Below are 25,904 nucleotides of genomic sequence, written 5' to 3' on the forward strand. Positions count from 1 at the left end.
ATCTGCTGGGATACCTTGGCCATTGTTGAGCGATGTGGAGAAAACTCCGTGAGATTTTAAAACCACTGTTGAAACCCCAGATTCCAAAATCTGAACAGCTTGAGCTCATCCCAGTCACTCACCAGACACAGATTCAAGTAACATTTGCTTAGCACCTACTTTATAGCAAGTGCTTCCCGTTCATTTCTCCGCTCTGAAGGATGTCCCTGCAGCCTGGAACACCTCAAGAGCCAAAAGAACATGATGATGACATGAAAGTTCTCATTAACTCTGGTTACGGAGTGAAAAGTTCTACCAATAGAAATATCAACCCCAAACAGATTCAATCCGTACAGTTGCCAGAGGCCACTGTGATGGATAAGACACTACTAGTTATGTGCACCGAAACTCTAAAAAATATTCAAAGAAGATGAAAGAAGTGGAAGATGGAAATCCTGATTTTAGAATAAATGTGATATCTAAGAAAAAAACAAAAAAAAAGCACAGAAACATACATATTAGTCACATATTAGTGGATCTTCCCATTCTGTTCTTACACGCAGGGATGCTCTTAGGCCTTCATGCCAGTGTTTTCTATCTCAGGCAATGGCACCATCATTTTGGGCTCAGGGCCCAAACTTTTATTCATTCTCCACTCTGCTTTTTCTTTAATGCTCCACCATCCTCCCCGTGAAGGACGGCGGAGCATTGGATCTACCTTCAGACCATCCTCAATCTGCCCTCTTCCTGTCACCTCCCCGGCTGCCTAGCAGTCCACACCATTATCACTGCTCCCTGTTTCATCTCCTATGTCCCAGCTGAAGTCAGAATCCCTGGGGGTGGGACCCGGGCACCAGGGTGTTGAAAGCTCCTTGGGGGGGGGGGGGGAGTCTAGTGTGGCGCCAGTCTACTCTCCAGCCCACCCCCCAGGCAGGAGCTGATTTACAGGTAGGTGTTATTTACCGCCCTGCCAAAGGAAAATGGGGCCTCAGGTTGGAAGAGCCAGACGTCAGTTATCACTCCAGGCTTACTGGGAGCCCAGATGCTGCATCTCATTTTCTCTTAAGTCAACTGTTGTAAGGTAATAGCTTAAGACGCTGAGAAGAGTAGGGACAGCGCTAAGAAAGTTACAGTCTCCAATTCTGTGGTTGGGCCACCAAAACCAAACGCACTCTACTTTTTAAGTAGCTCCCTTGTCAAATAGTCTGGTACCAAATAGACTAAAAACACACGAAGTATAAGCAGTAAAGATGGCGATTCTAGTTTGAGTCCATGGAATTTTTATTTATTTTTTTAAAGATTTATTTATTTATAGAAACACAGAGAGAGAGAAAGAGAGAGAGGCAGAGACCCAGGCAGAGGGAGAAGCAGGCTCCATGCAGGGAGCCCGATGCAGGGACTCGATCCCAGGACCCGGGGTCACGCCCTGGACTGAAGGTGGGTGCTCAACCGCTGGGCCACCCGGACTGCCCGAGTCCATGGAATTTTTAAAACCGGACAATTCCAGCTGAACATATGGAAAAATGTCTGATATCTTATAAAGAAAAATATTATGCAGACTAAGATCTTGGTATTCAGACTTCGTTAAAATTAAAACATGTAAGGGTGTAGTCCACCAACCATAAGGATACATTCCACAGGGGAAAGTCACTTAATAAGATCAAGGAAGATGCAACTTGGCATTTGAGAAAATTGAGATTTTTTTTCCCCCTTCTTTCCTAATTGCATTCACTAAAGAAGTCAACAAAAGGCCAGTTCACGTAATGATTCCTTCACTGAACTTTAAACAAAAAGACAAGAATAAGTAGCCATCTGGGGTTAAATTGAGCCAACAATTCAGAACTTCCTCTCCCCTCCTAGGTTACACTCTGGCTTTTAAAAAAGATTTCCATCTGTAGAGGAAAAGTCACATTATCACCTTAAAAAAACCCTCAAGTCTAAATGTAGAAACAATAAGGTTAGCAGGGAACTATATATAAAAAAGAAAAAAAAAACACAAACAAAACCAATCGCACAATGGTCAGACACAAAGCACAGGCTCCAAGGCACTGTGGAGCTTGTCTGCTAAAGCTCAGAGTTTGAAATAATCACATCCCGAAGCCAGCCCTCAGCACCCATGCACGCGGCCACAGAGAAAAGCCCGTGGGCTACATTAAGTCTCGAAGATGGGTTTCACTTTAGCAACCAGAGAAAAGCAGGTAAATTAGGACTTGTGGGGAGTTTGCATTTCCTGTACATTACCCTGTCAAAGACTTCACATCATGATAGGATAAATCCAAGAATACAGAAATACTAATCCGAAGGGTTGCCCCGCTGCTTTAGCTGCGTTATCAACAATAGCTAAATTGTGGAAACAGCCCAAGTGTCCACCCACTGAAGATGCATTAGGAAGAAGTGGTACGTGTGCACAATGGAACACTATTTGGCCGTGCAAAGAATGACATCTTGCCATTTGCAACGACACGGATGGAGCTAGAGAATGTTAGGCTGAGTGAAGTAAGTCAGAGAAAGACAAATACCGTAAGATCTCACTCAGACGTGGGATTTAAGAAACAAAACCAACCAGTGAAGGGAAAAAGAAAGGGGGCAAACCAAGAAACAGACTCTTAACTCTGGAGAACACACTGGGGGTCACACCACAGGGCAGGTGGCAGTGGGGGATGGGTGAGTTAGGTGATGGGGATTAAGGAGGGCACTTGTCGTGCCAGGAGCTGCATGGAGGTGTTGAGTCACTGTATTTTATACCTGAAACTAATATTACATTGTATGTTTACTGATAGAAATTTAAATAAAAACATTAAAAAATATTATAAACTGGAGAAAATAATCCCCTTAACATAAAGTTGCCCCAGAGTTTCAAACTTACCAAATCATTGAGGTATTTCCTATAAATGCAAATGATTACATATGAAGGCTACAAATATAGGATGAACAAAGAGATTTAATTACGAGCGCGTACTAAAAGTACATAGGCTAGCAAAAAAGACTAGTCATGACACTGCAGAAAGGCTCAAATTCATCACGCTCCCAGAGTGGATATAACACCAGCTAAAAATAAACTAAGTGTGTTTACTAGTCTGGTTATACTGACTTAAGTGTTTGAATTTTAAAGAAAGCCTTCCAAATCTAATAATCGAGTATCAGCCCAGAAACTTTACCATTTCTGAGCAGGGAAGGCGACAGGAGCATAAGGAGACCCATGAGGTAAACTGAGCAATGTACAAAGATTCACTGAAATATCCACATGCACTTCGTTCCCGGCTGGCAACCTATACACGGCTTTACACGCTCCATTCCCCATCCTTTCTGCGGAGTAAGAAAATCCAAAGATCGACACCAGTGTCTTGCAGTGTTGCTGCCCTTCAGCGTTACCCCGGAGATACCACGTGTCCAAGCTTGGTCCCTAGGCCCAGTGGGGCAGACTGACTGCACGGGTCTGGGATAGGTCTAGGTATCAGTACCACGTAGGAGTTCCCAATTTGATCCGCTGTGCAACCCGGGCTGAGCACCCCAGAGGTACACAACGTGGCCCTAAAACCATCCACATTACCCAAGGCTCCCCCTGCCTGACCACACTGGACATGCTTTACAGGAAAGACGGCAGCCAGAATCAGTTCTCCTTCTTCATGTCGTCTCCCTGACCGTTACTCGTAACTGCGAAAATAAAGTCATAAAAGTTGAGTAAGTCCACCTGAGCACATTTATGACAACCACCTGGCATCGATGGTGGGATGGACTTAGGGTGGAGAGCCCGTATCCAAATTGGGCAAAATCTATCCACAGAGATCTATTTTACTTCTTTGGTCGGGGGTAGGCCACGGCCTGGGCTTAAAAAACCTAACACTGGAAGGGGACTGGAAGGGCTCAACCAGTCACAGACATCGGGAGGACAATCTGGTGGCAGAGCAAAGGACCCGGGACAACCGGTCGCGGACAACACCCAGAAGCAGAGCTGCAGCGGGGAGCAACACGCGGGTCCGGACAGCTGGCCAAGAGCAACGGTGGGGAGGGTGGAAGCGCGGTCCTCAGGGTGCCCGGGGCCTGGCCCGGCGTCCGCGGTGCCCCAGTGCAGAGCCCGCCGGTGCAAGCTGTGGCCGGGAGGAGCGTGTCCTCTTCGGGAGCGAGGCCGGGCCGCAGCTCAGGGGCTCCGAGGCCCTGTGACAGGCACTCGGGCCCCGGGAAGCAGCGACGGGTGACTCCCACCGCGGCCCCAGGGGGTGAGGTCATCTCCTATGGGGGGGCGCCGGGGAAGAGATGGGCCGCAGCGGCAGCAAGGGGGCCGCCCGCGCACCGGGCTGTGGGGCCCCCGGGGCCGAGGCACCGCGGCCGGCGCTGCTCGAGGTCGCTGTCCCTAAAGCACCCTCCGGCCGGCCTGGCCTCCCCGCTTGCCCGCTCCCCCGGCGAGGCCAGTCCCATGTTCTAGTAGGTCTGGCCACCACGGCGGCTGCCGGGTCCAGGCAGAGGGGGCTCCGGCCTCCTCGGGGACAGTCCCTGCCTCAACGCCCCCCGGCCAGCCCGGCCGGCCCGGCTCAGGACACGGCCATCCTCGAGGATGGCTCCCGGAAGACACCCAGCGGGGCCTCCTTCCACAACAGCGCTCCGGGCGCCAGTCGGGGTGTGAAGACCAGCAAGCCGAGCCCCACTGCCCCCTCGGCCCCGCACAGGTGACGGCAAGTGGCATCCCAGGGCCCGCGGCTCAGGGCCGCTACCGAGGCGCCCGCGTCAGCCCACCGGCCGCGTGGGGACTGGCGGGGCCCAGGGCGGGAGGGCTTCTGCTTGTCAAGTCGCACTAAAAGGAGAACCTAAGAAAAAAGAAAAACAAAACCGTAGCCCCCAAACATGCCATGATGATGAACCTACGTGAAGCCCTGAAGTGCCAGGCAGCACCCGGTGGGCCTCGCCAGGTTCCACGAGGGCGACCGCGGCGGCGGGGAGGAAGGCCGAGGCCCCAAGGCAAGGGCAGAGCCACACGTACAGCCTTGAAATGTTACTTCGAGCCACGACTTCCATCATCAAGTTTTATCCTGAAGAACGCGTCAGCACGCGGTGGAGGGTCATCGGCCCCGCGCGGCCCGGAGCGGCAGGCACCAGCCGCAGGTGGCAGCCGACGACACAAGGCGAGACCCGGCCTGACCCAGAGGTGCTGGGGATGCAGGACCTGCGGCCGTCGGAAACGCACTGCCCCAAACTGCATGCAAGCGGTCTCATTCTGAGTTTTTATACCAGGAATCTGATAAAATAGTACTTTGGATATGTTGAAAGAAAATATATTGCTAAAATTACTTTCACCAGTTTCTGTTCATTTTTGTAATGTGGCTCCCAGAAAATTTAAAACTATCTGCGTGTCTAGCATTTGCAGCTCACATTCTGGTTCTCCTAGTATTGCCCTCAGATATCGCAATATCTGAGGCAATTTGATGTAAACCGAGTCCATGGAATCTTTAGTTACATCTAAAGATTTAACTGGTCTAAATAGGTCTAAATTCTGGTCTATGCTCCTAACACATGAGTAATATCTCAGCTATGTTTTAAGGCTTCCTATATGAAACCTTAAAAGTAGTATGTTGGAACCAGAGTCCACAATACTTCAGCAGATAAAAATGAACCAATCTTGCTGAAAAAAAAATAGTATGACCAAAATATACCCGGTCAAGTCTAATGCATTGAAAACCTCATTTAAAAATACTCTGTTGCACGACACACAATTTAAAAATTTATAAAGATGAAAATCAACTGAATAACTATTTAAAAGGGAAGAATGCAGACGGACGGTCAACGCCCAAAATCAAACACCTCACATGTGCTGACAGTAATATAGAAAGGATTCTAGCCACAGTATCTTCCTAAAATTTAAATCATCTATGAACAAATTATTAAAGTAGAAAGGATTTATTTTAAGAAAGCTTAACCCAGCACAGGAAAGAAATGGCAATAAATAGAGAAAAGAAACTAAGCTTTAAAGACTCAACATATGAGGGATGCCTGGGTGGCTCAGTGGTTGGGCATCTGCCTTCAGACCAGGGTGTGCTCCTGCGGTCCCGGGATCGAATCCTGCATCAGGCTTCCCCGCATGGAGGCTGCTTCTCCCTCTGCCTGTGTCTCTGCCTCTCTGTGTCTCCCATGAATAAATAAATAAAACCTTTTAAAAAAAATAAAGACTCAACATATGAAAGATGTCAATTCTCTCAAATTCATAAGCGTAATGTAATCGCAAGAAACATCCCAATACATTTTTAAATTAATTGAGTGATGCTTCACTGGTTCAACTAGGAAAAATAAAGATGAAAAATTAACAGAAAAAATTAGATAAAAGAGTAGTGAGAGTTGGATAGCTATGAGGATAGTTCTTAATTGCAGTAACGGCATTTGATACTAAGGGCTAAAAAAGACAGACCAAAATAGAGGTGGCGGGGGGAGGGGGGTGGCAGTAAGGGGGAGGAGAAACTGCTTCCAGAAATGACTCAACTATAGAGGTCAATTTACTATTTAAAAGAAATAACCTCAAAGCAATATGAGAAGAATATAGTGTTAAGTATATGATGATTATTTCAGGTGGATTATAATTTCAGGAGAAAATAAAACTGGATCCCTACCTCACATCTCACAGCAAAATAAACCCCGCAGAAATCGCCCACGTAACCAGGTTTAAATTGAACCCTAAAAATACTAGAAGAAAAATGTAAGTGATAAATCATCATTATCTAGAAATGAGAAATATGACACAGAAGCAGAAATTTTAATGGCAAAAAAAAATGGAAGGTTATACATAATAAAAATTAACTTGGCTACAGAGAAGGGTCCTAGAGGGCAATGTAGGAAGACACTGAACTCACCTCCTCTGTGGACACGGTGAATCTACATCTACATATGGGAACAATTCCTCCTGAGGAACTGAGAGACTGAACAGCTTCTGCACAATAAAAGATAAACTATAGGGAGGTGGCAGGAGAGGCAGGACATGGTGACAACCAGGAACCCCTACCTCCAACACCACAACTATAGTACTGAGGGACTGTACGCAGATGCATCTGTCCTGGGACACAGAGAAGAGAGCAACTAGATCCACCCAGCACTCACTGCGGGGTCTGCTGGAACTCTGTCTAGGTAGGGGGGCTGGCAGCCACCAGCCCTGTTCATGTTTCCCCTCCATCTTGATAAGGCAGACAAGATCAGGGTCTGGGCACCCTGGCCGGCCTGCTGCCTCAGTGATATGGGCCCTTAGGTGACCCCAGCCCCAAGCCATCCCACCAAAGTGGGCCCCAATGTGGTACACGCTGGGACACCCCTGCACAGCACCCATTACGACTCTAGCCATCTTGCCAAGGACACACAAAGGGGCAAAGCGTCCCAGAACACTTGAGGCCTACACAGCTCCAGCTCCAGCTCCTCACTAGGGCACCAGCTACATGGAGCCCTGCAGGACCTTTCAACCCAACACCCACTTCAGCTCTAGTTGTGCCACTAGGGCCCTCCCTATGCAGAGTACCCGGAGACCTCCCAGCCCTGCCTTGGGCTCTAGCCATCCTGACAGGGTGCCCTCTGCTCAAAGAACCCTTAGACCAGCCTGGCCCACACCCACTTCAGCTCCAGTTATCCTACCAGAGAATCTTAAAAGAAGCAAGAGAGAGCCAACTAGGTAAAAGGGAAACCCCATTAGGCAATCGGTTTTTTTTGTTTGTTTGTTTGTTTTTGGTAGCAGAAACTTTGCAGGCCAGAAGAGAGCAGCATGATGTATTCATAATGCTAACAAGAAAAAACCTACAACCAAGAATACTCTACACGGCAAGGTTATCATTCAGAATTGAAGGAGAGATAAAGAGTTTCCCAGACTAAGCAAAGTTAAAGGTCATCACCACTAACCTGACCTTATTAGACATGTTAAAGGGACTTACTTCTTTAAGTGAAAAAGTGAAGGCCGTAATTTAAAGAAAATTATGAGAGGGAAAATATTTTGCAGGGAAAACCAAAGACACAGTAAAGGTAGTAAAACAATCACTTTTAAGGCCAGAATGAAGGTTAGAAGGCAAAAGTAGTAAACTTGATTATAACTGAAAGATTAGTTAAGGGGACTCAAAAAATTTAAAAAAGAGGTAAAATATGACAACATATATATAAAACATGGAGAGAGTAGTAAAAAAGTGAAGTTCTTTCAGAATATGTTCACATGTGAGTAACCACCAACTTAATATACTCTGCTATCTACTTTGAATGTTACATATGAACCCCATGGTAACTGAAACCGAAAACCTATAACCGATACACGCACACAAAAAGAGAAAAAGGAAGCTAAACATAACACTAAAGAAAGTCATCAACCACAAGGAGAAGACAGCAAGAGAAGAAAGGAACAGAGAAAAAACTATAAAGATAACCAGAAAACAATTAATAAAATGGCAATATGTACACACCTAACAATAATTACTTTAAGTGTAAATGGTCTATATGCTTCAATCAAAAGAAAAAGGGTGGTGGAATGGATAAAAAAAAAAAAAAAAAAAAGACCAACAAATACACTACATACAAAAGATTCACTTCAGGCCTAAAACACAAACAGACTAAAGGACTAAAGGGAAGGGATAGTTCATGCAATTGGAAGGAAAAAACAAAAACAAAAAACAAAAGAACAAAAAAAACAAAGCCAGGGTAGCAATACTTATGGGAGACAAGATAGACATTAAAACAAAGACTAACAAGAGACAAAGAAGGGCATACATAATGATAAAGGAAACAAACAGGAGGATATAACACTTGTAAGCATCTATGCACCCAATATAAGAACAGCTTAATACATAAAGCAAATACTGACAAGCATAAAGGGAGAGATTGACGATTATCATACAATAATCGTAGGGGAGTTTAACACCGCATTTACATCAATGGATATATCATCCAGACAGAAAATCAATAAGGAAACCACGGCTTTGAATGACACATTAAACCAGATGGACTTAACAGATAGACACAGAACATTCCATTCACAAACAGAATATACATTCTTTTCAAGTGCACGTGGAACGTTCTCCAAGACACTGAAATCAGATCAAGCATCTTTTCTGACCACAACAGCATGAAACCAGAAATCAATTACAAGAAAAAAGTTGGGGAAAAAATGCAAATGAGAGAAGGATAAATAATAGGTTACTAAATAACCAATATGTCAGTGAAGGAATCAAAGAGAAAAAAAAAAAATACACGGAGACAAATGAAAGTGAAAATGCAATAGTCCCCAAACTTTGGAAGTCAGCAAAAGCAGTTTTAAGAGGGAAGTTTAAAATGTTACATGCTTACTTCAAGAAATAAGAAAAACCTCAAATACGCAATCTAACTGTATACCTAAAGAAATCAGAAAAAACAAACAAACAAAAAAACAAATAAAACCCAAAGTTAGAAGAAAGGAAATAATAAAGATCAGAGTGAAAAATAAATGAGTTTTTCCTTATTTTTTGGGTCTCCTACTTCAATGAAACTGAGATGGTTCTTTGAAAAGATACACGAAATTGATAAATCTTTAGCCAGACTCATCAAGAGAGGACTCAAATAATATCAGAAATGAAAGAAAATAACCAACATCACAGAAATACAAATAAGAGACTACTACAAAAAGTTACATGCCAACAAATTGGACAACCTAGAAGAAATGGGGAATTCCTAAAAACATGTAATCTTCCAAAACTGAATCAGGAAGAAACAGAAAATCTGAACACACTTATTACTAATAATGAAATTGAACTGGTAATCAAAAATCTCCTGACAAACAAAAATCTAGGACCTAAAGGATTCACAGGCAAATTCTACCAAACACTTAAAGGAGAATCAACACCTATTCTCAAACTATTCCAAAAACAAACAAACAAACAAAAAATAGAAGAGAAAGAAAAGCTTCCAAATTCATTCTCCAAGGCCAGCATTACCTTTATACCCAAACCAGACAAAGACACTACAAAAAGATGAAAACTTCAGGTCCACATCTCTGATGAACATAGATGCAAATATCCTCGACAAAATGTTTGCAAGCCACATTCAACAATACATTAAAAGAATCGTTTACCGTGATCAAGTGATATTTATCTCAGGGATGCAAGAACAGCTCAATATCCATAAATCATTCAACATGATGCATCCCATTAACAAAATGAAGGAAAGGATAAAACCCATATTATCATCTCAATAGATGCAGAAAAAGCATCTGACAAAATTCAACATCCATTCGTGATAAAAACTCCTAGCAAAGTGGATTTAGAAGAAACATCATAAAAGTCATGTATGACAAATCCACAGCTAACATCTCCATAGGCAAAAGCTGAAAGCTCTTCCTCTCAGATCAGAAACAAGACAAGTATGTCCACTCTTGTCACTTTTACTCAATAGACTACTGGAAGTCCTGGTCATGGCAATCACACAAGAAAATTAAATAAAAGGCATCCAAATTGGTAAAAAGTAAAACTATTTGCAGACTATATGATACTATATACATATATATATATACACAGACATATGCATATATGTAGTATATATGCACATGCTCACACACATGCTACACACAAACACCCTAAAGACCACCAAGAAACTACTGGAATAAATGAAACGAGTAAAGTTGTAGGATTGTAGGATACAAAATACACAGAAATCTGTTGCATTTCTATACACTAATAAAGTAACAGAAAGAGAAATTAAAACAGTTCTATTTGCGATGGAGCCTCTCCCCAAATACCTAGAAATAAATGTAAGGAAGTAAAAGATCTGTACTCTGAACACTAAAATTTCGATGAAAGAAATTGAAGATGCCACATATGGAAAGATATACTATGCTTCTCAATCGGAAGAATATTTTTAAAAGGCCCATACGACTCAAAGCAATCTACATTTTCAATGCAATGCTTTGGAACCATAAAGGACTCTGAAGGCCACAGTAATCTTGAAAAGAAGAATAAAGCAGGAGGTATCACAATCCTAGACTTCAAGCCATAGTACTAAGGTATAGTAATCAAAACAGCATGGCGCCGGCACAAAAATACAGAGATCAATGGAACAGGGTGGAGAGCCTAGAAATAAGCCCACGCTTGTATGATTAATTGATCTACAACATAAGGGGCAAGAATATAAGTGGGGAAAATACAGCCTTTTCAATAAATGGTGCTGGGAAACGAGACAGGCACATGCAAAAGAATGAAACTAGACCACTTTCTTACATCAGAAGCAAAAATAAACTAAAACTAGATTTGAAACAATAAATATGTGTGAGAACTCCTTAAAGAAAATATAGGTGGTAATCTCCTGGACATCAGCCTTCGCAACTTTTTTCTAGCTATGTCTCCTGAGGCAAGAGAAGTAAAAGCAAAAATAAGCTGCTGGGAAAACACCAAAATAAAAAGATTTGCACAGCGAAGAAAGCCATCAACAAAATGAAAAGGAAACCTAGTGAATGGGAGAAGATATTTGCAAATGACATATCCGACTGGGGTTAATATCCAACATATATAAAGAACTTACACAACACCATACTAAGAAAACAAATAACCCGATTAAAAATGAGCAGAGGACCTGAATAGATATTTTTCCAAAGACGACATACAGAAGACCAAGAGATGCAATGAGAGTAGCTCAAAATCACTAATCATCAGGATAATGCAAATCAAACCACCATGCACTATCACCTGACACCTGTCAGAATGACTATTCTTGAAAAGACAAGAAGCAGCAAGGATTGGTGAGGATGTGAAGAAAAAGGAACCCTCATGAACTATTACAGAGACTGTAAATCAGTGTAGTCACTGTGGAAAACAATACGGAGGTTTCTAAAAAAAAAAAAAAAATTAAAAATAGAAATACCCTGTGACTCAGTAATACTACTACTGGGTACTTACCCAAAGAAAAAGAAAACACTAATTTGAAAATATGCATGCACCCCTATGTTTATTTATTTTTAATTTATTTTTAAGATTTTATTTATTCATGAGAGACAGATACAGAGAGAGAGAGAGAGGCAGAGACACAGGCAGAGGGAGAAGCAGGCTCCATGCAGGGAGCCCAACATGGGACTCGATCCCGGGACTCCAGGATCACGCCCTGGGCCAAAGGCAGGTGCTAAACCGCTGAGCCACCCAGGGATCCCCCACCCCTATGTTTATTGCAGCATTGTTTACAATAACCAAGATCTAGAAAGAGCCCAGGCACCCACTGATAGATTAATGGATAAAGAAGATGTGACACGTGTGCATGAGTGCACATACATACACACGCGTACACCCACACACGGGATATTACTCAGCCATAAAGAAGGATGCAAAAAATAAAATAAAATAAAAAATAAAATAATAAAATAAAATAAATAAATAAAATAAAATAAAATAAAATAAATAAGTAAAATAAAATAAATAAATAAATAATAAAATAAAATAAAAATAAAATAAAATAAAATAAAATAAAATAAAATAAAATAAAATAAAAAAAGAAGGATGCGATCTTGCCATTTGAGACAATATGGATGGACCTATGGGGTATTATGCTAAGTAAAAAAGAGAGAGAGAGAAAGACAAATAACATACAATTTCACTTATATGTGGAATCTAATAAACAAATTAGAAACAAAAAACAGAAACAGACTCGCAGGTACAGAGAACAGGGGATGGGGAGGGGGAGGGGGAGAATGGGCAAAATGGGTGAAGGGGAGTGGGAGATTCAGGCTTCCAGTTATGGAATAAATAAATCACAGAGATGAAGCGCACAGCCTAGAGAATACGGTCAACTGTGTTGTAACGGAATCGTATGGAGGCAGGCGGCAGCCACGCTCACGGCCAGCAGAGCATAACGTAGAGAGAAGCTGCAACACTGCGATGCCACCTGAAACTACTGTGACACTTGCTGTGTGTCAACCATGTGTCAAAACAACTTTTTTTTAAATTAATGAGTATTATATTACATAAAATAGATGTTTTATAGGATTGAAAGTTTTAAACTCATGGGATTTTAGCGCCTGCCTTCGGCCCAGGGCATGCTCCTGGAGTCCCGGGATCGAGTCCCATATCAGGCTCCCTGCATGGGGCCTGCTTCTCCCCTGCCTGTGTTTCTGCCCCTCTGTGTGTGTGTGTGTGTCTCTCATTAATAAATAAAATCTTAAAAAAAAAAAAGAAACTGGAAATGACCTAAACACCCTAAATGTCACAGAAGAAATGCCAAGCTTTCATAAAATTAATGATCTATATATGGATTCAACAAACAGTACCGAGTGCCCCTTCTAAGTTCCAGGCTCAGTTCTAGAGGATATAAATGGTGACAATAGGTAAAAATTCTATCCTTCATGCAGTTTACTATTTGATAGCCAAGGATGAAAAAAAAAAAAAAGATAAAAAATAATGTCAAGTATGATCTCATCTCTCTTAACACACTTATTTCTCCTATCCTGGAAAATAACTGGAAAGGATATACGCTAAATATGACAGTAGTCATATTTGGGTGGCATAGTTTGGGGTGATTTTTTACTGTCTTCTTGACACCTGGTGCCGTGTGCGTTTTTTCCAACGAGCAAGTGTTACGCTTCTACGATCAAGAGAACAACACTAAGCTCTTCCATTAAAAACAAAGTTCAGAGTTATCATTCGTGTGACCAACAACCATGGAGGGCCACAGATCACTCAGTGCACACCGTCTGTTTTTGTTTTTGTAAACCACTCCCGCCGTGGTGCTTGGGCCCTAGGAGGAGGGTGTCAAGTAGGCCGGACTCAGGCATCTCTGGATCATCTTACGTCCGGATCACAAGATTCCTTTATCCCCTCAACAGCATCTGAGCTGCTACTACACCCCGGGAAACGTTCTCCGTTCTCCGTGCCAGCCACGTATCAGCAAACAAAATAGACAAAACTCCCTGCCTCTAGTTTGGGGAGCTCACAATCCACGGAGGAGCAGCTTTGGAAGCCGTGGGCTCCGGCGAGTCGTGAAGAGTGAAACGTTGCCTCTACAACATCTACGTTCTCATGAAACGCAGTGGAGACAAACGCAGGCAGCAAACATCTCACCAACTGCAGAAGTATACTCTGAGCGTGCAACCGTTCCCTCGGTCGTAAAGTAGGCCCGTGATTCAATTCCGCTTTTGAAATAATACAAATGAAAACGTGATAGGCTACAGATGAGAGAACCCTGAAACGCTCTGGTGGTGCCCCACTAGGTATCTCCACAATCACACCAAGCAGATGTGGATTGGGGATGCTCAGATCTGGATCCCGCGAGGCATCACTACCTACACCCGCGCACCCTCTCTCTCCCGATGCCGGGCCAGTTCTCAATCTCTAACCCATCCCCAGGCTTCCTTTGGGATCTCCTTCCTTCATTCCTTTGGGATCTCCTTCCTTCACTCTTTTGGGATCTCCCTCCTTCACTCCTTTGGGATCTTCCTCCTTCACACCTTTGCGTCCCATCACCCAACCAGCTGGCACGCAGCAGGCAAACAACACACGCCTGTTCAAGGGAACAAATAACCGTAGTCATCCTTCATCTTGACAAATGAAACTTCCTCCCCCAAATTTCCCTTTAACAATTCTTACAGAAACTACTTAAATGCTCCTTTTGTTACCTTTTAAGTAAATAAAACACGACATTCTATAAAATCGCAAATGTTTTAAAATTGTCATCTACGCAGACTGGTTTGGGAAAACAATGCCTAAAGCAACCAGATTTGTCAGTTAGCACATGATTTATACAACCAAATGAAATGTCTTACGTTTTAGCACGATCACATTCAGCAGAAGGAAATGCAAACTATTGGACACACACGTGTGTATGTATATACTTCCTTAGTTTTGAATATTGTAATGATTTTGTGAATCATTTAGTAAACTGTAAGCTCTAGAACATTCCTTCATTTCAAGCCGGAGCCTTGCACAATCTGAATACCTGAAGGTGACTGGACCTGTTAGCTGCCCAGCTATTCCTCCTTTTTCCCTTTAGTGCTAAAACCCTGAGTGACAGGCCCAGCCAGAAAACTATGCTTCCAGCTTCCCTTGCAGATGGAAGCCAAAGTAAAATCAGAAGTCTTTGTGTGGCACTTCAAGGAAAATCTTTTGGTCTTTCATCTTTCTGTTGTTTTTTTTGTTTTGTTTTGTTTTGTTTTGTTTTCCCCATCCCTACCTGAAACTTTTCCACGATGGCTGGAACCCCAGCAATTATGCTATGACTTCATGGAAGATGGTGAGGCCGAAAGGCATAAAGAACACGCCGCTCCTGACTCCAGGTCCCCCCGAGCTGACCTGCACCACCTACCTCCATATTAGTTGTACAAGAGTGAGAAAATTTTGTGGAAACCACCATAACTTCAGTCCCTGTTTCTATCGCTCCTGATGTTGTATTCAGAGACCCATTTGATTTAACTGGAGGTAAAAGTGCAGAAATCCTTAAGAAAGTCTTAGCTTTCTGCTTTATTCTGTTTTGCTTTCTGGAAAATTTATCTACTATCTGGGTTTTCACTATTACCCTTGAACTCAAGATCGCCCCCTTTGATTTTGCCCACATCTAACCACTAGTTCTAAGTATCTTCAAAACACGTCCCTTTGTGTATCGCACAGTTACTGCTTCTTTTAGTATTGACCCTCCTTCTCAATTTCCTTATTTTTCTAATAGATTCTTTTTCTCCCATCCGGCTTAAGACTAAAGCAGAGTTCCTCAAGGTGCGTTTTGCCTACATCAGAACATCCTTGCGAGTTCAGGAAGCACGCAGATTCTCAGTTGTATTACAGATCTGCTGAAGAAAATCTTCATGCGTAACCCAGGAAATTGCAGTTTTAATGACATATCTGAGATCTCATAAACATTAAAATTCAAAATTACCACTTGAGAATTTCCTTTCACTTTAATCCATTTCTCTCCTGCCTTGTATTGCCGTGTCTTACGATGTGACCTTTGCGACCTCCTTTCCTACCATTCCTACGACCTCCTCCCCCATAGGATTCCTTTTACCCTCCTGCCCCTCCTGCCTCGGAGACCTCTGCTGTGACTGTTCCCTCTGCCTGGAACACTCTTTACCTGGATCTCCACAAGGCTAACTCCTTCATTTCCTCCATGTCATCTTTTCAGTGAAGGCCCACCTAAGCAACCTATTTAAATTTTTTTATTTTTATTTATGATAGTCACACAGAGAGAGAGAGAGAGAGGCAGAGACATAGGCAGAGGGAGAAGCAGGCTCCATGCACCGGGAGCCCAACGTGGGATTCGATCCCGGGTCTCCAGGATCACGCCCTGAGCCAAAGGCAGGTGCTAAACCGCTGCGCCACCCAGGGATCCCAGCAACCTATTTAAAATCACAATCCATTCTCCAACTTTACGCATCTTACCTGCTGGTTCTATTTCCCAGGGTACTTACTACGTATCGTGTGTATCTGGTCTCTTGCCTCACTACAATGTAAGTACTTCCAGGGAAGGGCTTTTCCCCTATTCTGCTCACTGATGTATCCCAAGTGCCAGGAACAGTACTTCTAGGAGGTCAACAGAGATCTGCTGAACGAGTTTGTTTTACTTAGAAATATCTTCGATTCTTCCCTTCCCGTTCGCACTGCTCCAGCTCCACTGCAAAACTACTCCTGGCCTTTGTCATTACTAGACTTTTCTTTTCTTTTCTTTTCTTTGAACAATAGAGGCTGTCTACAGTGCCATTCTGTCCAAACCACCCGACATGCTTCCAGAGTATCCCTCTAAGACACTTGTTTAGGGATGTCATTCTCCTGTGATGATTCGGCTCCTAACTGGCCCTGTTAGATAGCATGCGCGGGCATCATGCTCGAATGAGAAATAGGTTAGATAAACTCTAAGATCTTCAAATACTTGATTCTGTATCCAAAAGGCACCTTTTGGCATTTGAAATGCCCCATTATCTAGCAGGAACTTACCTATCCAAATTTATATCCTACTCCTTCCAAGTGTCCCTCCGCCCCTGGCCAATTTCCTTAAGATCTCTCAAGCCACGTTGTTGTTCACCATTTTTTTTCAATCGGTTACTCTCTACCTTCAATACCCTCCCAAGTATAGGGGAAAAAAAAAAAAAAAGCAAACTCCTTTGGAATCCTGCTACTCAGACCTGAAGGCAGGGCCATGGAGCATTATCTGTTTGTCAGAAATGCAACAACTGCAGCCCCACCCCAGACCTACTGATTTAGGATCTGTACCTAACAAGATCCCCAGATGATTCGTGTGCACTTTAAAGTTTGGAAAGCGCTCATCTCCAATTATTCCTCAATGAAGCTTGCACTGGGCAGGCTTCACGCTCCATATCCTGACCTCCAGTGGGACCGATGTCACCCACGGCAAGCACAATGTTCTACTAATAACAGCCCCCCTTAGACTATTTATTCTTTATTTCACGTAAGTTCTTCCGCCCCAATCTGGATGTAAATAACTTGCACAGAGGACGGCCACGCGTGTGGCCCTTCTGGTTGCAGGTAACAGAAGCCCATTCAAGTCACTTGAAGGGAAAAAAAGAGCTTATTCTAACAGTACTTGGGAACAGGGACTAGAAAACTCCGGGAGGAAGGATTTCCAGGGTCGGGCTATCCCTTCTCAGCATCTGCGTGTCGGCCCCATTCTCTCCATTCAATCCTTTCTCTCTCCTATTTTTCCTCTGTTCACCGTGGTTCCTGCGTCCTCCGGTCAGCAGAATTCACATGACCCACTAGAGCTGCCGTCCTCTCCTCTACTAGCCTAGTCACCTCTGCCCCTTTCTGTTTCAATTTTCCCCCTCCATCGAGAGGCTTAACTCTTCCCACAAGAGAAACAATAACCACAAAGAATCTTTTTGAGCCAAACAACAAGGTTACAAGTGTCTGCGCCACCTATGGATTGTCTGCCCTGGAGTCATGAGTCATGAGCCCATCCCAGTCCAACTGGCTGGGCCAAAGGGCTTGCAGTTCAGCACAAGGCCCTTCAGGCAGCAGGAGCTGCCAAAGGAGAATATTCCCTAGGAAAGAAAAGTGTGGGCAGGGCGGGCAGTGAGCCACATCTCCAGCCCACAGTGTCATTATCTACGCTGTCCTCACAAAGTCCTGGGCAAAATCGGGAGCACATAATAAACTGAAACCAACCACTATGGGAGGGAAGGGTCATTCACCGAGCTCCGCTATGCCCCTGACACCGTGCTGGTCGTACAGCGAATACAAAGACGAGAATAAAAACACAGTCCTTAGTTTTCCAGGTCTCTAGACCCAAATGTGTCACTGAACTAAGCTACTTGACCTTGGGCAAGTGCCTCCACCACCTGGGCCACAGTTTCTTCAACTATCTCATGAGACCACCTTCACTCACCTCCAGGAGGGTCGTAAGATTCCACTAGACAACCCCAGAGGGAAAAAAAAAATAAAAAAATGCTTTGAGAAATACACAGAACAATCAAAAACCATACTGCAGCCTTTTAATACTAATAAAATCCTCTCACATGCCACAGGTTTTGCATTGTTTTCTGGTCCTTTCTCTTTTTTCTCATTTCCCACAATAGATGATTCATCAATGGCTGCTGTTTGGGGAAAAAAAAAAAAATCCCAATTATCACCGCTGTATGTTCATTATCTATATGGTTTACTGGGACAGCGATTAGCAATATTGACGCATTTCACTCAGAGGCATGAAACAGAAGAGACTAAATTGTGTCCTGTGTACTTTTTAAAAATAACACTATCATTTGTTCACTCTTGTGTCTAAAGCTGTAACGTCTTGTATACCTTTTTCATTACAGCACAAAAGCAAGAGGTATGTACTAAATTGCAGTGCAGGAACACAGGTCAGGTGTGATTCCTGCGTGGCCACCCACTCAGGGCATGTTCATTTAGCATCTCCTAAGCACTGTGATCCGTGAACCATACCTATTAGAACTCAAGGCCCCCATATTTTGATGCGAAGGTTCTAAGGAGGGAAAAAACAGTAAAATGGCTTGTCTCAAGCCCTGGAGTCCTAGTCTCCTGCTGTACCTTTTTTTTTTTTTTTTTTTTTTTTCTAAAATCCACTTTACCACCTGCCTCATATGAAAGGGGGGATGGGGGGGTGGGACCAAGGTAGACCAGTTCTCAGACACAGGTGTGCCGTTCCAGCCTCTGCGGGTTCGGCTACTGCTTTATGGGACAGAAAACCAAGAACACAAAACTCTGGATTCGTACAGCCTTGGCTGTGCCCTCAGCAAAACCGGGAAAGCTTTCCGAGGGGCCCTCGGAGGAGCGGCCGGGGTGTCTCGGCCCCGAAGCCGCCGCTGCACCCGGACATCTGTTGCGCGGCGCTGACAGGTGCAGCCGTCCCACAGCTGGCGGGGAAGGCCCAGCTCCCACCTGCGGGAGGCGGGGGCGCGGCCGGTCGGGAGGGCAGCAGGTGGAGGCTGCGGGCTGCGGGAGGGAGCTGCGGAGGGTGCAGCGCGGAGCTCGCGGGGGGACCAGCGCGGGGGGGGTCCTGCGTCCCAGGGGCGGGGGGCTGCGGGGGGGTCCTGCGCCCCCGGGGGGTTGAGAGGCTGCGGGGGGTTCTGCGCCTCAAGGGACCAGCGGCTGCGGGGGGGTCCTGCGCCCCGGGGGCGGGCGGCTGCGGGGGGGGTCCTGCGCCCCCGGGGGTTGAGAGGCTGCGGGGGGGTCCTGCGCCTCAAGGGACCAGCGGCTGCGGGGGGGTCCTGCGCCCTAGGGGCGAGCGGCTGCAGGGGGTCCGCACCCGGGGCCTGCAGCCGGGCTGCGAGCAGCCGGGTGCGGGTGCGGGTGCGGGAGGGGGCGCCGGGGATCCGCGGGGCGAGGCAGCCCGCTGGGGGACGGGAGGCCTGTGGCGGCCGGGGAGCCGGGTGGGCAGAGCGCGCGCTCGGCGGGCCCGGGCCCGAGGGGACGCAGCCCCCCGCAGCCCCCGCGCATCCCCCCGGCCCCCGGCACCCCCGCTGCGGCGGCGGCACTCACCCTCGGCGCGCGAGCGGATCTCCGACACGGTCCTCCGCATGGTGGGCATCGCGGCCCCCCGGGCCCCGCACCTGCCGGCTCCGCGTCCCCCCGCGGGCACCAGGCACTCGGCGGCCGGCGAGCGCTCAGCGGGAGAGGCGGCCCGGCCCGCAGCGGCGCAGGGGCGGGGGGAGGGGAGGAGGGAAGCGAGGGGGAGGGGCCGCCGCGGGGAGGAGGGGCCGCCGCGCGCGCTCTCGGCTCCGGCGGCCGCGCGGGGAGGGCGGGGCGCGGAGGGCGGGAGGCCCCGAGGCCCCGGAGGCCCGCCCCCCCCCCCCCCCCGCGGACCGTACCATCCTGCGGGGGAGCCCCGCCCCGGCTCCCTGCGCGCTTCCACTCGGCGGGCCCGACCCCAGGGGGGAGCGGGGGCGACGCCTGCTCAGGTCCCCGCCGCGCGCCGGGGAGGAGCCGCGAGGTGGCCGCCCCCCGCCCCGGTCCCGGGCCCAGCGACGGGCTCTGAGGACGGACTCCCCACCCCACCTGCACCCCCGCCTGCACTTGCACCCCCCCCCAGGCCCCCGCCGACCTCACCCCCACTCCCACCTGCACCCCCACCGGGCCCCAGCCGACCTCACCCCCACCCCCACACGCACCCCCGCCTGCACCGGCACCCCCACCACCACCACTTGCACCCCCGCCCCCACCGTCCTCACCGCTAACCCCACCTGCACCCCGACCTCCATCATCCCCTGCCGCCCTCACCACCACCAACCACCTGCACCCCCACCCCCACCACCCCCTCAACACCCCCCACCACCTGCACCCCCACTCCCTCACCCCCACTCCCTCACCCCACCCCCACCACCTGCACCCCCACCCCCAGTCACCTCTACCCTCACCACCTTCTCAGCCTCACCGCCACCACCTGCAACCCCACCCTCACCCTCTCCCACCTCAACCTCCACCCCCAACACCATCACTCCCACTGTCATCCCCACCACCATCACCCCCACCCTTACCACCCCCTCCCTCACTTCCACCCCTACCCTCTCCCCACCTCCACCCCACCACCCCCTCACCCCCACCCCCACCACTCCCACTCTCACCTGCACCCCCACCCTCACCCCCACTCTCTCCCTATCTCCACCCCCACGGAGCTGACCTGACGCTCCTCCCTCCTCCTCCCCGCTGCGCTCTGTGCCGCCCCAGGAAGCTCGGGAGGTGCAACAAATTCAACTATTGGGCCAGATGATTCAAAAATCACTATTTTGTTGTTTGGGGTTTTTACTTCAGTCCAACCTGCAGGCAGTGGGGACCCGAAGGGGTGAGTGTCCTGCTAGGAAACCCAAGAATAGTACATCTCAACGTGCTTCCTATCCTAGCGATCACTGTGACCTCACTGCCTTGTACTTTACATACTGAGGGCTACGCTAACGAGTCATTGAAGCAAGGACTTTTTTTTTTTCTCCTGTAACTGGTTTTATCGTCGAGTTAGGATGTGAGGTTTTATGTGCGTTCTGGAGCTGCTGAAATGGCAAGAAGGAACAAATCAGAAGCGCTCAGCCTCTCCCCTCACCTTTGCTCTTCCTCCAGCACCCAGTGGCAGGGAGGCCTTACCTACACGGAGGCCTTTTATGTGAATCGCTTGCAGATCCTGAAGGGAAAGATCTCTGGAGGTTTGACCACAGGGATAAGTGATTATTCCCAAGCCTCAAAAAAAAATTGAAATCTCCTAATAGCATCCTCTCCCCATTTGCGGCATTTCCTTTGCCTCCGCAGGTAAGTTAGCTCATCAGGGCCTGCCCCATATTAATACTCCCGGCAGGCGGTCAATGCATATTTATGAAGAGCCCACTCCACCTGGCCTTGATTCAGAGGCTGGGATTAGAACAAAGAAAATGTACTCCCAGTAGTCATGAAACACCAGCGAGGGTAGAGCGGGGCTCAAGATGAGGGTGCTCTGGTGATGGCCAGGATTTGCAAGGATGTTCTTCCGAAAGTAAGAAATGAGCACACAGTCCTGTTAGGACAGTTTCCACTAGCCATTTTTAATTCATCCAGGTCCAGAACCTCCTGTATAAAGCAGGTGTCCTCCGGCTTGATGAACATGAGTCTGGAGCAAAATGAAAAAGGTAAGTACAACGTGGAGACAGTAAAAATAAACACAAAAAACCAAACAAACAAACAAAAAACAACCCACCACCATCAACAACAAAAAACACCTTTAAAAGTGGCCAGAAACCAGAGATAATGCTGTGTTTTTATGATTAACATTTTCGGGAGTAATTTTATATAAAGCCAGAGCCAGTTTTTAATCAAAATCAGTGCACACAGGCATGCCAGTTTTTGATTTATGAACAATCACCTCTGCAATTCCTAACAAGCCCTCAAATGAAGCTCAATTCTGCTTATTTACAAATAATAATTAACTGAAGGGAGTTCCAGAGATTACCTCTGTTTTCCATAGAGCGATGCATTTTATGTTTCTGGGCGTGTGTGTGTGTGTGTGTGTGTGTGTCCCATTAACAAACCCATCAGCAAAACGGACAATGCTTGCCGCTCATACAGGAAATGACAACTGCCTTTCATGCAGGGATCGTTGCACGGTGTGGTCTGTAGCTCACTGCGCGTCCTCTCCCAGATTATTCTATCATGTGCCCATAATGGTAAGAGTATCCGAACTAACTCAATTCTGAAAAACCACTCCTTCCTGATTGCTAGAAATCACATGCTTTTTTATTGGGACAGAAACCTGGTGGACTTAGAATATGACACTCATCTGCATCTGCTTGATTTCAAAGCCTTCTCAGAATAGTTTCATCTTCCATTGATGAGCAGAGTGCAGTGCCCAGTCCCTGGCAGGGAACTCTGGTTCTAGCAACGCGACCTTGTTGCAGAATCTGTAGTACGATTCGGATGTCAGCAAGACCACTTTAAAGCGTTAGGATCCCATGACTACACTCCTGGCGGATTTAGGAGCAAGAGGGTTATTCAAGGATAGCTTCTCCAAGGACAGGTTTTATCATCCTCTACAAGATCTATAGTAAATGCATAAAGTGTGTGAGACGCCAAGCCAGAGTGCTGGGTGACAAGGACCACGCACATGCGGAAGTTAACCAACAGTGTAGCCAAATCGCTGAGGCTTAATGTCCAGTAGACTACAGACGTTGAGAGGAGGAGAGAGGCCAAGAGTGGAGATGATCAACATGATTAAGTTGGGTCTTAAAGTTGGAGGTAAGGCTGTGGAAATGAAAAGGAGACATTTCAGGAAGGAATGCTTGGCATATAGTAAATACTCAACGATGATTGTTTCGCCGATGTTTACGGTAAATGGAATGGTGGAAAAGCGTTATATCCTTGCAGGAACAGAGAGATCAATATATGACAAAGATTTTCCTTGAGAATCTCTATCCTTTAAATGGGTGAGTTGTATGCTATGGGAGTTATAGCTTAATAAAGGTTAAAAAAAAAATGTCTCCAGAGTTGTCAGCCAGAAAATGACCAAATCCAGAAAGTCAAAAAGAGATGTCGGAGGATATGGTGGGTTTTCACTTACCTGATGTTTGCCTGAGTTGGTTGTTGTTTGGGGCCACCAGGCATTAAGAATTTGGTCTCCTTCGGGAGGAACTCATAGTCGTACAGATGAGAGAGGAATGCTCACGCATTTACTGATTTTCTGTGAACTTGCGGCCTCTACAAGGTGGAGACATGCCTGCGAACCCCATTTAGGACCAAGGTGTGGAAAGTCGATTTCCAGACTCCCGTAAAATACAAATGCTGCATAGTGTGGGCCATTATACTCTAAATTCTTTTGCAGATACACAAAATAACCGGATAAATTAATCTTAAATTGTAGATAATTCCATCCTTTAGCTTAAAATTGAGCTTAAAATATGACTTAAAATTGCAAAGCTCTCTGGTGATTGTAAAACAAAAGATGCTTATTAACTTTGGAGCATGTCGGTGTTCTGCTGATTCAACAGATAGTGTAGGGTTAAGATACTATATTATTAGATTTGTAAGGCGTGTTTCCCAAGTCTTCCCATCTCGCTTGCTCCCTTTCTGTCACCATCCCTTACATTCACAACCCTCCGGTGAACCAGCAAATTCTTTAGGCTCCGTTTCCAAAATATATCTCAGTTCTATCTGCTTCCCTTCATCGTTGCCACCGTCGTCATACAAGTCACCACGATCTCTGACCTATCGTAACCTCCAAACGGGATCTGTCTGCCCTTATTCTTGTCGCCTGTTCATCTTCTAGAAGCCATGGTTATTATTTTAAAACACAAATCGGAAATAAATAAATAAATAAATAAATAAATAAATAAATAAATAAATACACAAATCTGCGTATGTTATTTCTCAGGACTCTTCAGTGGCTTCCCATAGCACTTAGAAGGAAACTCAAGCCCTTTGTGATTTTTCTCCTTGCCTGCTTCTTGGACTCCTCTCCTTTTGCTCCCTCATTTGGTCCCTGGGCTCAGATTGTTCCACCCCCGCTCAGCTTACATTGCCCCACCTACCCCAGGGCCACCCACCACATTGTCTTGTTCCGTTCTTCTCAAAGCACTTATCTCTATCTGAAGTTTTCATAGTTGCTTGTTTACCTGTTTAGGAGAAATGAGTCTTGCTGCATTTGTCTTATTCCAATTTGTGCCATACGACTATGTCGTATGGCACAGTATCAATAAACATTTGTAGAATGAATGAGTGAACTGAAGAGTATGTGTACCTTGAATGATCTGGTTCCCTAAGATTGGAAACTGGGAGTCAGTAGAAGAAGAGGTGGCGTTCTATTTGAAGAGATCATGATCCCTGGGTGGCCAGTGGTTTGGCACCTGCCTTTGGCCCAGGGCGCGATCCTGGAGTCCCGGGATCGAGTCCCATGTCGGGCTCCCGGCATGGAGCCTGCTTCTCCCTCTGCCTGTGTCTCTGCCTCTCTCTCTCTCTCTATCATGAATAAATTTTTAAAAAATTTAAAAATTTTAAAAATAAAGAGATCATGAGGTATACCCTTCATAAACATATATGCGAGAATATATTACTTTGTCACAATCATTTACATGAACTAATTTACAGCATACTTGCCACGAAGTATTTAAGATCTGGAAAATCTTGTGAATACCATATTGGCTTTTGTCAAAATTAAGTGATAAAATTTTAAAAACAAACCAATTTCAACTAAAAGCTCTAAACCCATTGTCATTAAATAATTCAGGCACTTGTTCTTTCTCATAATGATAAAATCAATAATTTCTCTCATGCCCGTGATTCATTTCTCATGACTGTATCATCATTCTCTTTCCAAACACCTGAGCAAGGGTTTAATTCAAAATTATAATGTCTTTAAACATTATCATCTTTTTCATATACTGGTAATTTCTTACAGAAAAAGCACAATGATGTTTTTTCTTCACTGTAATTGAAAAATCTTCTACTCATGTTTAAATGAAACTAGAATTTTAAAACGTGGATTTGTATTATATGAAAGGACTTTTAATAGCGATTCTAAAAACTATCGTCCATTATGTTTAAAATAGCATTCAGTGCACATACAATCTTTTAGGAAAAACGTTACTGGATATTTTACTCAAAAAGTAAATGGACATTTGAGGGTAAACAGTCCTAGTGTTGAGATCTTAAATTCATACCTCTGAATTTCAAGCTGAAAAGAGATTAATTAAATGGTAAGATTTTTACTTTAAAAGTTTCTTTTCTATCAGACACAGGAATTGTAATTAGTAGTTAATCAGAAGTGCTGTTTTTCCCCCAAAAGTTAGCAAACAGCTTTGCGCAGTGGCAGTATCATAGCCAATGAGGTTTATCCGAGGCGTGATTATTGTTAATTGAAAAGTTAGCAAAGAACGTTCCATAATGCTGATCCTGTGGAAAATATCATTGTAATATAATCCATGAACTTTACAGATAATACATTTAACATGATATTGTCATGGATTTTGACATTCTAAAAAGCAGCTTTATTGAGGTATAATTGACATACAATATGTCAAGCTTCATATGTTGAATTGAAAATATTGAAATTTGATAGTATTTAAATCG

At 45.4% G+C, this 25,904-nt stretch overlaps 1 protein-coding gene and 1 pseudogene across 4 annotated transcripts in view; one reads left to right on the top strand and one right to left on the bottom strand.

Annotated features, from left to right (window-relative positions):
* ATP8A1 (ATPase phospholipid transporting 8A1) overlaps positions 1-20,028 on the bottom strand; it is a 224,196-nt gene extending 204,168 nt beyond the window's left edge. For 3 of the 4 annotated variants that reach the window (XM_049092867.1, XM_049092869.1, XM_049092868.1), the window contains exon 1: positions 19,869-20,028. In XM_049092867.1, the coding sequence (XP_048948824.1) occupies positions 19,869-19,917 (49 nt within the window). In that variant the 5' untranslated portion in view covers positions 19,918-20,028. Of the gene's footprint in view, positions 1-18,388; positions 18,467-19,868 lie in introns of all 4 variants that reach the window. The other variant, XM_035715594.2, reaches the window with a different exon arrangement.
* Positions 20,029-25,629: 5,601 nt separating this feature from the next.
* On the top strand, positions 25,630-25,761 carry LOC112662551 (U4 spliceosomal RNA; annotated as a pseudogene).
* Positions 25,762-25,904: the final 143 nt, after the last annotated feature.

This window comes from Canis lupus, chromosome 13 (genome assembly GCF_003254725.2).
Source record: "Canis lupus dingo isolate Sandy chromosome 13, ASM325472v2, whole genome shotgun sequence".
In the NCBI taxonomy this organism is placed as follows: Eukaryota; Metazoa; Chordata; class Mammalia; order Carnivora; family Canidae; genus Canis; species Canis lupus.